The sequence below is a fragment of the Vicia villosa genome, unplaced genomic scaffold (genome assembly GCF_029867415.1).
Source record: "Vicia villosa cultivar HV-30 ecotype Madison, WI unplaced genomic scaffold, Vvil1.0 ctg.000165F_1_1_3, whole genome shotgun sequence".
NCBI classification, from domain to species: domain Eukaryota; kingdom Viridiplantae; phylum Streptophyta; class Magnoliopsida; order Fabales; family Fabaceae; genus Vicia; species Vicia villosa.
Window position 1 is genome coordinate 135107 of NW_026705048.1, and position 14916 is coordinate 150022.

The 14916-nt window shown below is 33.5% G+C and overlaps 1 protein-coding gene across 1 annotated transcript; it reads right to left on the reverse strand.

Moving 5' to 3' along the window:
- Positions 1 to 3087: 3087 nt before the first annotated feature.
- On the reverse strand, positions 3088 to 4992 carry LOC131624868 (uncharacterized). The gene is made up of 5 exons (XM_058895788.1): positions 4780 to 4992; positions 4002 to 4168; positions 3709 to 3769; positions 3526 to 3575; positions 3088 to 3326 (listed from the first exon to the last, which is right to left on the reverse strand). The coding sequence occupies exons 1-4, from the start codon at positions 4928 to 4930 to the stop codon at positions 3559 to 3561; spliced, it is 396 nt and encodes a 131-aa protein (XP_058751771.1). The 5' UTR covers positions 4931 to 4992; the 3' UTR covers positions 3088 to 3326; positions 3526 to 3558.
- Between the last annotated feature and the right edge of the window lie 9924 nt (positions 4993 to 14916).

Here is a 14916-nt window from a genome sequence, read left to right on the forward strand (position 1 = left end):
TTGAATGTCGATTCTATGTTCCTCTATTCAGATGATAATTTTCTCCATTATGAGATAAGTTCTCTTCCGTTCAAATATCTTGGGTTTCACATTGGGGAAAATCCTCACCTATAGTCTCCCAGAGATCCCTTGGTACGTAGCCTTGTTTTTAAAGAGACTTAATTATTGGAAGCACATAGATGTTAGTCTTAGGGGTATAGTGGTCCTTCTTAACTCTGCGCTTAATGTTATTCCTATCTTCTTCTTGTCTTTATGAAAATGTCAAATATGGTTTAGAAGAAGATTGTGAGTATTTAAATGAGGTTCATGTGGGGGGTTGGTGTTAGGGATCTGTGTATGGTTAATATTGTTATGTTGGGGAAGTGGATATTAAAGCTTCTTGTAGGGGATTCATGGCTCTAAAGAGACATACTGACTGCTAGATATGGTGAGGTCTCCTTCTCCTCTCTTAGTTGTGTTGGGACCAGAGGATTTGGGCTCTTTTTGCCATGATGGAAAGATCTTTCTCATCTTGGACATAGAAAAGAAAGACAATCTGATTGGTTTTCTGAAGGAATATCTAGGAGAGTGGGTTTAAGTGTTCTTACTTCCTTTTGAGAACATCCTAGGTTGCGGACCACCCCCCCAAGCTTCAGTTTCCTGGATTGTTCTCCAATTTGCTCCAGCGAGTGTGGAAGGAGGGAGAGATGGGAAGACTTATCAGTGGGATACCTACTTGGGATCTTCGATGGAATGGGCCTTTCTTCATTAGAGAGCTTCCTTCTATTGAGGTGTTTCATGCTTTGCTTATAGAGGCTAATCTTTCCCTAGAAAGAAATGAATGGTTATGGAAGCACTCTAGAAATTGCTCGTTCTCTATGGCATATGCGTTTCACACTCAGTGAGAGAGACTTTATTCATCCATGTCACCTCTGACGCACCAGGGCCATATCATTTCCCTTATTTGGAGCAGTTGGGATCCATCCAAGGATTTGATCTTCTCGTGGCAATTATTGCAAGTTAAAATCCCATCCAAAGAAATGTTTTTCGAAGAGGGCTGTTTGCAGATGCTAGTAACCAATTATGTCCTTTTTATGGGCATCCGATAGAGACCTCCTCTAACCTGTTTGTTTTCTGTGATATTGCTTCTACGATCTGGTATAGTATCTTTAGGTGCTTAGGGTAGCAAGTAGTATTAACATCAAGATATTGGGTTCTTATTTGAGTTTTTCTATCTTTACGAGAGAAGTTAAGTTTAAAGGGGGTTTTATTTTGGTTTGAAAAATGGTTGTATGGTCCGTATGGAAAGCTAGGAACGATGTAGTTTTTAACAAAGTCACTATAACATCAAAAAAAGGTGGGGGGAGAAGAGTATCTTATTGGCTTGAAAATGGTTTTCATGTAGGCTTAGAGTGGACTCTTGCACTTGTACATATTGACTTTAGAACTCTATCATGTTCATTCATCAATGGCGATTTAAGTGTTTGCCCTGTTTCCTGAGTATGGTGGTGGTGGTGGTTTTCTGGTTCCTTGCACTAGGGATATGTTTCTATTAATGATGGACCTGTTGGTTTTAAGTCTAGCATGAGATTGTTGATGTAGTTCTAATGCAGCTGTATTTTTTTCCCTTTTTGTTATTATTGTTTTTTTAGGTTTTTTTTGGTGTATCTTTGTTCCTCTTGTATTTTTCTTGGGGTGTGAAGGATGTTAGAGATATGAATAGAGCTTTACTTCTTAAATGGAAATGGAGGATTCTTATGGAGAGACAAGCCATATGGAGTAAATTTTTAGAGTTTCGGTATCGTAAGCCTAGATTGATCGTTCAAGCAACAAAGGATGTAACATCGAATTTTGAAGACTCTATTTGGTGGAGAGATGTTATTTCTAATGATTTAATCTTGGATAGATTTGAAGAAGGTTTTCCCGGGTGTGTTAAAAGTATTATTCGTAACGGTAAGAACATCCTTTTTTGGCATAGTGTTTGGTTGGGGGATCATGCTCTTCACGTTAAGTTCCCGGAATTGTATGATATCTCAACAAGAAAACTGTGTTCTGTTTCGGAAGTGCGGCAAGTGGTGGATGGTTCTGTTTTCTGGGATCTTGATTTCTTGTTCGCAGCTGACAGCAATGTCATTGCTGCGCCATCTGCCAGCGGCCTCCACAGCGGCGATGGGCTGGTTTCGGTGCTGCTGCAGCTCCATGCGGTGAACTTGCAGCATCTGCGGGACTGTTTGATACAGTCTAACCACGGGCTGACTGAGGAGGAGGACCAGCACATATGGAATCTAAACAGTTCTGGACTGTATTCTGTTAGCAGTATTACTAGCCTGGTGGCAAATAGTAAGGATAGGGCTTGGAACAACAACTTGATAAAGCAATTGGAGGTAATTTGGAATACTAATCTGCCGATTAGAATTAAATTATTTGCTTGGAGAGTTTTAACGGATAAATTGCCGGTTAAGGAGCTTTTGATTCAAAGGGGAGTTTCTAATTTCCCTTCCGTCGGTTGTGTTTTTTGTTCGAACCAACAGGAGAATTCCAATCACTTATTCTTTGACTGCTATATTTCTAAAGAAATTTGGGACAAAGTGCTCGCTTGGTTGGGGATTGAATCAAATCTTTCTTTTCTTGATTTGTTGAGTTTCGACGCTATTCAATTAAAGGTGAAGAAAGTCAAGGTGAAGGATAGGATTAATGTTATTTGGGTCGCCACTCTTTGGAGCTTGTGGACCATGAGGAATGCAGTTATTTTTCAGGATAAATTATTTAGCTTTGATGAAGTGTTTTACAACATTTTGTTTCTCTCTTGGAGATGACTTTCTTTAAGCCATTCATTGGTTGTTGCCAACTTTTATAAGTGGTTCAAAAACCCCTTGAATTGTATCTAATTTTGTTTTCTGTGTGTAAGGGTTGCACCCTTAGTGCGATTTCTTAATGCATTTGCCTATTGAAAAAAAATCTTTGGGCACTTCTTGTACTTTGTATTATGTTTCATGAGAATAACACTCCCATTAAAATAACACTCACATTATTGAAAAGTTTAAAATACTACTAAATAAATTAAATTAAAGTTAAATCATTACATCTTTCTCAAACTCAATTGCTTAATTTAGTAAGAGAATTTGACTTTCTTCATCATTAATTTTTGCTGCTAATTTTATAAATCATCATTGATAAAGTTCAAAGTAGAGAAGAAACCAATTAGAAGAGGTTTTCTCAAAAAATAAATAACTTCAACATTACTCAAGATAGATGACAATACAAAGTTCTATAAATGATTAATTGCAAATTCATATTTATCCCTTCGCTGTTTAGCTTCCACATAACTTGATTTTTGCTCTATGTACCTACAATATTAAATCAAGTGATGAATATACGACACTAAAATTTAAATTAGCAAAAAAAAGTAACTAGAATTACATAAAATGATAAGAAGTATACATAATTACATTTACGAATTCAATTCTTTGATTTTCAATTCTTATATGTAGATTTTCATAAAATCAGTTCTTACTATTCTCTACTAAAATACAATAAATATATTACCTTGTAAGGCATATAGTGCTAAAAATGATGATTTTAATAATAGAGACTCCCTGTGGATGAAAATTAAATAAAACAAAAAAATAATGAGAAATGTTAATATTAAGTCATATCATATAGTACAAACCATGTGCAAACTTTTAGACAAAAAGTCTATGAGAAATGTGTATGTCATTCATAAGATACCTTTCCACCAATCTCCTCTTGAAGCAATTCCCAAATCATCTTCTTCTCCAACATTTTTGGGCTGTTAGGCAAAAAATATTATAGTTATTCTCCTAGAAAATAATATACATTTATTTTTCACATTAAAATAAAATAAAACCCGAATACTTGAGTTTTAATTTAATTAATTGATAGAAGGAAAATTAAAAAAATATATCTAATATATTATAAAATTTAAGAAAAAGAATATATATATATATATATATATATATATATATATATATATATATATATATATATATATTACCACTTACAAATAAGTTTTTCCCTTCAATTTGAGCATGATGAATAATATCTTGGCCACCATAAAATATTGATGAGCTGAGATTACATGGTTCAATTCTTTGATTTTGGTAGATGGAACTCTTATCTTCAGTTTGTATTTTCTGAGATTCACCACCACAGGCCTTGAAAATGACATCTATATTCAAGTGAAAAGTGAGAAAAAAATATATTATGTGGTTAGGCGACGCCGTTACGTTATCGGATGCTGAAATAAGAAACTATTTGGATCATTTTGAAAAAATTAAGGCGGTAGACGAAAGATTAACTGTTGGAATAATATGGCTGGCGGTGTTATGGAACTTAAGGAAGATGTGAAACGCTATCTTGTTCAGAGGTCAAATCTTTAACTTTGACGAGTCTTTTAGCGCAATTGTGCTCGGTTTCTGGAAATGGTTTAGGTCAATGAATGCTTCTTCTGTGGCTTGTAATTTTCACTATTGGAACATTCTACCTCTATCTTGTGTAAAGAGGTAATGTCCTATCCTTTGTAATCGTTACTTTGTGATTATATATATACCATAACTTTGAAAAAAAAAAATTATGTCACTTTGTCAAAATTTTACCTTAAAATATTTAATTTTTATGCAACAAACATTCAATGAATTTTTTATACTCATTTTTTTTTTTTGTAATCAAGAGATATATTAAAGAACCAAAAGTTCTACAAACGATTACAAAGAGTGTATGTATATCTAACTTAAAAAAAATAATTCAAAAATATAGTCTAAAAGAGTGTATGTATATTACCAGGTGTTCCAAGTATAGAGTCCCATTTCTCCTTGATAGCTTTGTCCCTCACTTCATTAGGAGATGAAGAAGATGAGTGTGTCTCTTTGGAGCCAGAGAGCTCAGAAACAAATGAAGAAGAAGAATCATTTTGGTTACTTTTTCTTTCCATTTTCTTATTATATTATCAAAATCACTACTTCAACTCTTGGTATAAACCATAGTGAGAGTGTTTGTTATATATAGACAATTCTTTCAACCATATTATTTGATAAAATGCCTTAAAATAATGAAAGGATAATTATGTTTTTTTAGGGAAAGAAGAGAAACCGTAATAGAAGAGAAGAGAATACAGAAATGGAAATAAAGAAAAATATATATAAGTCTAAAATTTTTTTATAAAGATTTATCACTTATAATAGAATAATTTTACAAATATTTCATAGTTGTCTCTTACTTTTCTACTTGTTTGTTTTATGTTACTGAAAAAACAAAGTCATGTGTGTGATAGTAGTTATCTGTAGGGAGGGACCATGCATATTTTACTCCCAGAAGTACCTATAGCGAATAAAAAATGATGTCTTTGTCTTTTAGACTGCAAAAGTAACATTCCGTGTCTATTGAGACTTCCATTTATGTGTGTGTTGTAAATTGTAATGAGTATTAACACTATTTTTTCTACCTTCAATGATCACAAGAGAATTTCTCTCATTTTTTTTATATTTTATTTATTTAAAACCTTTTTCAATTATCGTTGTCTATATAGAAGAGTTAATTGTATTAATTGTGTACTTGTTAAAAAATACAAAAATGAAAGAAGTAGTTAAAGAATCAAATTAATTGTGTACTTGTTAAAAAATACAAAAATAAAAGAAGTAGTTAAAGAATCAAGTGTGAGGAAGAAATCTCACATTGGTTAGAAAATGGAAGAAAATACACTTTATAAGTGAGAGAACTCACACACCTATCACCTTAAGATTTTGAGTGAATATGTAGTGTGTCTCTCACAAAGGTGTGTCCCAAGTTAAAAAATGCTCTCTCGTTAACCCCTTGTGTTACCTCCAACAATATGTTCACGTAAGGATTGTGAGATACCTTATGTTTTTTCTTTGAAATTTTTGTTAATTAAATATGGGCTTAGAGGTTAAGACCTTTATACATATCCCCTACCCTTAGGTCTGTCTAGGAAGCAGTTTTCCTGGTTTCCTCAAATAACGTGGGAAGGGATGAGATTAGTTCTCCTTTGAATCATGGGGGGAAATAATTTCCCCCTCTGACTGCCTCCTTATATAGTTATTCCTCAAACACCACATTGCCCACTTGTGATAAGTGAGGCAACTCATGGACAGATCACCAAACGTTTTGGGCGAGCACCTTATAAGCACCCATGCTATATCTAGAAACCAACATTATGGTATGCACTTCGCTTATGTCATGGGCTATTTTATCATGGACCATCCAATTTTTAGACCCTATAAAATTATCCTAGTTCAGAGTCCATCAATCACAAGATCTTAGAAAAGAAGGAGTGATTAATTTTAGAGCAATGACATCCTAAAAATTCTAAGATCTCTAAAGTGAAGCTTCGGGCCAGTCCCTCAAGCGTGGCTTGGGGAAAGACACTTGGGTGTCACTCAAGAAAACAAGTGCAATATTAAATGCTCATGACGAGTCTATCTTGAGAAGTCAAGTCCTATGAGGACTTTTGGTTACCTCACATGTGTCATTATGTGAGACGTGTGGCGGCTCATTTCATAATCGTTGGTGCCTGCATAGGAGAAGACAATGATGTATAATGTGAACTAGGCTTCTAACCTTAAAAAAGGTGATCCTCGACCCACTTTTTATCTAAACTTTTCCAATGCTCCGCTTCTTGTAGCTCAAGTTGCGTTGAAACCTTCTCTAGCTTAGCTCCGTCTTCTTCCTTCGCAAATAGGTATAACCATTTCTTTAACTTTTTTTCACCAAAAATGTCGATTATTAGGGTGTTAGATGATAGGGGTAAGGTGATTGAACCTTCCAATAGTAGGGAACTTATGTAATTGTATGAATCCTGCTTGAAGAACGCCAGGTGAGTCAGTGGAGAAATCAACTATAAGCTCCTCGAGATAGGAATGTATGTGAGTTACAAGAGCACCTATGATATTAGTGATAGTGATTCTCTTTCTTCTTTTTTAGGAAACTAATAAAGGTCAATGGAGACCAGCTCATCCAAGCATTCATAAGTGGAGGATTTCAAGATACATTACACATGTAAGTAGAGAGTGGCCTCCTTCAAGAAACATCTAAACCTATCCGGAATGGACTATGAGGGGGAAGTGGTCTTGGAGCTTTGCTTCGAAGTGGAGTGGGTTAACATGGTTACCCTTGAGGATTCCCTCGCGTCTTCTTCTACATGTACCTTACCTTCGTTCATGACCTTGAAGTGCTCATACCTTTCACTCATTTTGAAATAGAGGTTCTCGTGACCATTAATATCACCCCTCACAGATAACCCCAATGGTTGGGCCTTCATAAGAGCATTCAAGATTATATGTTGGTGCGTAGAGGTTAACCCCACCATATGGATCTTCTTTTCTTTCGGTGGTACTAAGGAAAGACCAAAAAGTGGTTGGGTTACTATAGGCCCTTTGCCAGGAACAATCTTGTTAACCCCCATTGCAACTATTACAAAAACTAGAAAGATAGGTTTGTGACAGTGAGAGGAAAGATGAGGCATCTATGTTCATCATTGGGGTAAATGGTGCATACCATTTTCCCCTATATTGGACGAAGAATCCCATGTGCATAAATTACTTTGATTTTGAGTTCTTAACCATCACGAAGAGAGGTGGTCAATGTCTTGGATGACTTTAATATCATGAGTTGCAGGGAGATTGTGGAGCTTTATTGAGGCGATGATTACAAATTTGATGAGTACATGCGGAAGTTTAATTTTTGTATGTGTTCTTAATAAAGGTTATTTTATTATTTAATAATTACCATTACTCTTTTTTTTTGGCAGAAATAATGGCCTCAGGGAATGTCACTATTAGGAAAGCTCGCTTTGCAAAGAAAAAGGTCACTCATGGGAAGTAGTGGACTGATAGCCCTAAAAGCCACCAAGGAAATATCATGATTAAGGGATGAAAGAGAGGAGTCTAGGATGCCCTAGTCAGTATTATTCCTTAAGATGATGAAACCTGAAAGGCTTGGAGGGAGTTCTTCCTCCACCCCGAATTAGAAGAACAAGGGAACAATGCCTATGAAAATTGTTATTTTGTAGAACAATACTGAGGCCATAAAATAAAACTTAAAGGTGTTACCCCACCATACTTATGGAACAAGATTATGATGCCAAGAGCTACGCCATCATTCCCTCTCCTTCATTGAAGACTTTCCCAATGACTTCAAAGTTGTGTGACAAATAGGGATCATATATATAGTCTCTTAGGGCTTAATGGATCCTTCATTGAAGACCTAATATAAAATTTCCTCTAAGGGAGGAAAAGATCCTTCATTTAAGGCCCAATGTAATATTGCCTCTCAGGAGGAAAGTATCCTTTATTGAAGGCCCCTCATGAAATTTATTTTCCTAATAATTATTAAACTTATTCACTTAACCAAATCTAATGTTGCTGCGGTATGGTTTCTGGCTAATAATGTTGAAAATAATTGTGTACGTGTGATGATCTATCAAATTATGGAGATCAAGAAGAAAAATATGTGTGTGTGTGACACATGGTTGCCTAATAATAAAGATCTTGGAGCATGTTGGCTTCAACCTATAGTAAAAATTATCACAAAATGGATACACTGGGATAGAAAAAAGCACCATGGGATGATGAGGTTGAAAATCAACAATAGAGTGTTGTCTTAGAGACCTCCAAAATAAAGAAGAACCTCTACAAGCCAACCTCAACAAGGAGACAATGCAACTCAGTAGGATTTTGATTATGAAATCCCCCACACTAATTATATCAATGATCTCCTTAACACTATTCTCTAAAACCAAAAAATCATTATAAAAGATAAACAAGATCAAATTAGGATGCAAAGAAGTACATACTCAGAAGTCAGTCACATAGCCAAAAAGCTCGCCAAAACTAGAATTGAATTTACGGATTTTCCAAGCATTTCAAGCGATGATTAGGAGAAGATTGATTAGTTTTTTATTTCTATTTTCTTATAATTTTTTAAGAAATGAGTAATGTCTTTCCTTATCTAGTAAATATTATGTGATCAACGTGAATTATGTGATTGTTTGTTTATCATTCTTTTCTCACATATTTTTCCTTCCTTTTTTGTATTTCAAAGTGAGATAAGTATACACTCAGAGAGAGTAGAGAATACTCTCTAATCATGTGAGGGGGAATTTAACTACTCCAAATTTATCCTTTTTTTTTTCCTCATTTTCCACCTCTTTATGATATGCATTGTCATCATCAAAAAAAGGGATGAATGTGGATCTATGTGCTTGCAGATACTGTCAAGTCCATCCAAAGTGGTGGAATTGATATCAAAGTGGCAATAAATTGGTTGGTTTTAATGATGAAAACACATGATATCATACTATATTTAGTGAAGTCCTTATCTCTTAGAGATAGCTCAAGCGGTCAAAGGTTCTCTCAATACCAATATGTTTTGTCAAGTTATCATTTTGAAGATTCTTATGTTCATATGCCTAGAAGACTTATTTTAAACATCAAACAATCTTTTTGAAGTCAACTATGCCATCTAACAATGTTAAAGTAAATACTTATGTTTCAAGATCCTATGATGGTCTGGTCTCTCAACTCTCTGATGATGGTAATAAACTTAAAGATATCTCAATCCTCATTAAGCTATAAGATTCAAGGTTCTTGCAAGATAATGATGCCAAGACTAGAAACTTCATAGTTATGAAAGAGATTATATGTGAAAGCTTGCTCGGGCATGTTTTCCTGAGTGGCCAGTATCTTGTAGCTGCACAAGGGTATCTCTAGAATTACTTAGGAAAAATCACACACACACACGTACTTAAAACCTTTGAGGAGTCTTTATTAATTTGTTAAGACCAACTAAAAATGTATTTAAGCCCCAGCTAATTGATTAGGAAACTATTTGATCAATTAGAAGCATTTTTTACAAAGAATAATCGATTAAAGTTAGAAATCAATTGGAGTAGTCTCTCAAGGAAAGGTTTTGAGATTAGCCCATGTAAAATTTCTCTCAAAGTCTGTGAGCTCATCTCAGTATAAAAGCTCTATTTTGTTTGAAGTTAGCATGTGTAAAACCCCATCTCGATTTGGAGCTCTATTTAGGGAAGTCTTGTACCAAATATCTGTTAGGTTTGGAGGATAACCACTAAAAACTCCAAGTTTGTTTGTAAGAAGATTGGTGGAAAAATCTATAAAAAGTTCAACAAGACATATTGGAAACTCTTAGGAAGAAATTCTTAGAGAGAGGATAGGTAACCTTCATTTAGACCGAACCTCTATAATTTTTCATTGTCTTTCTCTTTCCCTTATCTCTTTTTTTTCCAAATGTTTTCTTTCTTATGTATTTCCATCCATTTCTTTATTCTGCAGCTTATTTCTTTTTTTGTCTTAAACAATTTTATACTTTGATTTTCTCACAGATTTTTTTAATCGAAGATTTTCAAAGCTTCACAATTCACCGTCTTCTTGTATTTGGAGTCCCTTGTCCAATAGAATATATTGAGGATGAATAGAAAACACCTACATTCCAACTCAAGATATCAAAATAGAAAGCATAGTCAATTTACTAAGTACCCTAGTTCAGAGTATATCCTTATCAGTGGCGAAAGGGATCCAATTTTTTTTGAAGAAGTTAAAACTCATAAGGATTAAATCAAGAAGAGATGGATTCATTTTTGAGAAAAAGATACTTATAAACTTGTGAAACTTCTTGAAGGTTAAAAAATCCTTGAAATATAAGTGGGTGTTCAAGCTCAAGAAGATGGTGACCAAGTGCCGCAAAAAGCCTTGAAAAATAAATGGGTGTTCAAGCTTAAGAAGATGGTGACTGAGTGCCGCAAAAAGCCTTGAAAAATAAGTGGGTGTTCAATCTCAAGAAGATGGTGACCAAGTGCCGCCTACAAGGCACCACTAGCACCTGTACGGTCTCAAACCTAGAGTCGGCGAGGGGTTGTTTGGATGAGACAAGTGGCATAATGCCTGAGACCACCATATTTTTCCATGTAGCACTTTCCTTGTTTGCCTCCTTTGTTGAGTTTAATGTTTTAAAGTCTTTATAAATGCTTATAAAGTTACCACCACTTTTTATATGGGACTATTGACAACTCATTTATTGTCAGTAACTCAATTGCACATTTTTTGTCATATTAAAACACACCCATGTGAATTGATTGTCCATAATTTTCAACTTAATAGCATATGGAACATGTTTTAGAAATATTCAACATGAAGGATGCCAATCCATTTAGCACATCGTTGGTCAATCACTTTAAATTATCTTACTAGTCAAGGTGAAAAAGAAGTTATATGACTACTGTACCTTACACCTCAGCAGCAGTTGGGAGTTTGATGTACGCAATTGTTTCCAGTACTAAGTCAGATATTGCTCATGAAGTCGAGTTGTTAGCAGGTTTCATTCCAAACCTGGTAAAAAAACATTAGGTAGTTATGAAGTGGATTTTGAGGTAGCTAAAAGAAAATTCTAATAAGTGTTTATGCTTTGGAAGATCAAAACCAATTCTAAAAAGCTACACAGATGCATATATAGAAAGTGGCCTGAACAATAGAAAATACGAAAGCTATTTATTTTTATAGTAGGAGTTGTATGTTATAAATCTAAATTGTAGGAATATGTTGCCTTGTCAACTATCGAGGCAGAGTATATTGCCATGGTTGAAGTAGGGAAAGAAAAGCTTTAGTCTAAAAGATTTCTTCACCAATTACGAATCAATCAAGAAAGATACTGCGATTGTCAAATCACTTTGAAATTGTTACGAGTCCCACATCGGACAATATATGATTTTCGCTATCGAGTCACCCACCATTTATTTCCACGCTCCTGTTGTCTAGTCCTGGGCGTGAGGGGGTGTGTTAAGAGTCTCACATCGACCAATATATAGTCTGAACATGTCCTTATAAGTGAGGGCAATCTTCACCCTACAAGCCGGTTTTGTAGAATTGAGTTAGACCCAAGCACATTTTTTAACAGAAATTGAGTAAGAATGCGATGTACCACGTACCCTAGTAAAAAGCATATCAATTTCATATATAATTGATTGCATTAGGCTGTGGAAGAACAATAATTTTAGTTAGAAAAAAATCACACTGATAAAAATCATGCAAATATGTTGACAAAAGTTGTAATACATGAAAAACTTCATCTTTATGTTAAGTTGATCGACATGGATCAAAAGTGAATGATCTAAAGATATCTCCCTTTATATGTGAAGGGGAGAATTGTTGGTTCCACCGGGTGTGGATATTGTCCAACCAAAGGCCAGAGTCTCATGTGCATTTAATGCATGAACACACATTCTCTTCTAATATATTATTTTAAAGTTATATTACAACAATTCTTGACAAAGTTGCACTATATTCACATTGTCTGATTATATGCATTAAGGATAGAATATTTCCCTTCAAATGTGTTATTTTATATATTTAGAAGATAAAATATTTAATAGAAAGCACGGATTAATTTGATTGATTATCTATAACAGTTATTTCTATATGTACTTAAATATATATTTTATAATCTACAGTCAAAAAATAATATTTAGTTTAGGTATTATACCAAAATTGGTAAATTTTATAATAAAGCATGATTTTATATAGTATAATAGATATTAAATGTTTGATGTAAGTAATTACCTATTTTTATGATCAAGTGTTTTTTATGTTACATTATATTAATAAAATAATTACGTTGTATTATTATTTTATTTTATTTCTCTCGATATTGAAATAAAAATCAATTTGATTAACAATAAAAAAAAGAAGTAATGAATAAAAACTAAGATAGAAGTAAAAAGAAAATAGGTCAAGCAATAACTAATATGGAATGCAGAAGACTGTATACGCCACGGCATTTACCAATCTACACTACATATAAGGAAAACCAATTTGAAGGATTCAACAATTTTTCAACACCATCATTTTCATGTCAATTTTATGTTCCTTTTATGTTAACAGTCAAAACTAGAGTCAAAAGTACTTGTATAGAGAACATGCAATTAACGATCCTCATGGACCACATTATTTTGAGGCTTACAAGTTAGTATAAGGTTCTTTGTATCTAACTCTATATTCTATATTCACAACTCCACTTAATTTAGGTGCACGAGCAAAAACTTTGTGTAATGGAGCACTATTGATTTGAGCACGATACCGTAAATAAAAAGGAATGTGTGTTATTTTTATACCAAAATTTACACTCAAATACTTATACTAAATACTGTTTACCGTATTTATACGGTGAACAATATTTTTATTAAATAAATATATATTTTATGAACACTATATAAACAATGTTAGTGAACAATATTCGTGAACACTATATGAATAGTGACTTTTAATAACAAAATAAAGTTGGTTAATGTAATGTTAAAAATTGGTTAATGAAGTGATGAAGTTAGTTAATAAACACCCAGATATTAAAAATAATTTTTAATTGTAAAACAAAGTTGGTTAATGAAATGTAAAAAGTTGGTTAATGAAATGTAATAGACTGCCAGATTTTTAGCAGTTATGAAGTTGGTTAGTAAAATTTATGAAATTGGTTAATGGAGTTGTGAAATTGGTTAATAGACTGTCCATTTTTTTTAGTAGTTATGAAGTTGAAATACGGTGTAGGTGTAAGAATGAGTGTAAGAATAACATTTTTCATAAAAAGATTTATTGATATTTTGTTCAACTTGAGAATTAGTTGAAAATTCAACTAAAAGTCGCCAACAATGTTTTTGTAATTATTTTGATCTAGGTCTTTTGAGAGGGTTTTCTCCAGAATACCTGTACATTCAAAAGCTTCTACCTCTACCGATTAGGGGTTAATTTCATTAAAGGTAACATGAACTGAATCTTTCTATAGTTAGGGTTTGTTTTTTAAAAATTTAAAAATCATTACTAGAAGTAGAATATCCTAAGAATAGACCTTCATCACCTTTAGCGTCATATTTGTCAAGGTTATCCTTCTTGTTATTATGGACAAAGCACTTGCGTTCGAAGACATGGATGTGAAAATTATTACATATGCTTCCTTCCGTTGTGTAATTCATAGGGTATTAGCTTTATAATTGGCCTTATCAAGACACGATTAATTACATAGCAAACATCGTTTACATCATCGACCCAGACATATTTAAGATGTTTGGTTTCTTTAAGCACCATCCTTACTAGCTCTTCAAGAGGTTTATTTTCCCATTCAATTACCTAGTTTTGTTGAAAAGTTTATGGATACGCTTTGTGCATTTCTCAATATGAAAGTTCTCGATTCCCACATTTTAAAATTTACCTCAATGATCACTTTAAATTGATGAAATGCATAAACCTTTTTTTTGTTCTTAATCACATTGGCTAATTTCTGATAGGCAATGAAGGAGTCCATTTTTTTAGACAATAAAAATGTCCAAGTATCGCGAGAATAATCATCCACTATAATAAGGACATAACTCATAGTTTTCGATGTGCTAAAAAGATCCATATGCAAGTGTTGTAAATGCCTATTTGTAGAAATAATATTTTTAATTTAAAGAAAGTCTTTACTTGCTTATCTTTTTTAAACACGTCACATAACTAATTCTTTTCAAGATGCAAGTTTGACAAACTGATTACTGATTTCGGTGATCTACTCGTGGACATGGATTATTTTCATATGCCATAGCCATAATTTGTCCTCTTTACTAAAAAGACGAATCATAATTGAAGGTAACTTATTATAGGATAAAATAAGTTTGTGACCCTCCTAAATATATCATATTTCAATTTTAGTCCCCCAAAAAAATTTCTTCAAACATTTATTCCCATAAGATTTTCGTCCACACTAATGGCCCCTCTAGTTAATTTTTGTTTACAAAGGATGAAATGACACACCACGTGGCATGTCACCGAGACAAAGATGATGACATAACCTAACACATGGTAGTTTCTAACCCTTTTATATTAATGAATTAAACAGAGACGAATAAATTGGACACCAAATTTG

What these genes read in the sequence shown, in the direction of transcription:
- LOC131624868 (XM_058895788.1), bottom strand. Translation starts at nt 4,930, where the DNA reads ATGGAAAGAAAAAGTAACCAAAATGATTCTTCTTCTTCATTTGTTTCT. An exon ending in CTCTATACTTGGAACACCTG is followed by an intron (nt 4,169 to 4,779) that starts GTAATATACATA and finishes ACTTGAATATAG; the next exon opens with ATGTCATTTTCAAGGCCTGT. An exon ending in TTGAAGGGAAAAACTTATTT is followed by an intron (nt 3,770 to 4,001) that starts GTAAGTGGTAAT and finishes TTTGCCTAACAG; the next exon opens with CCCAAAAATGTTGGAGAAGA.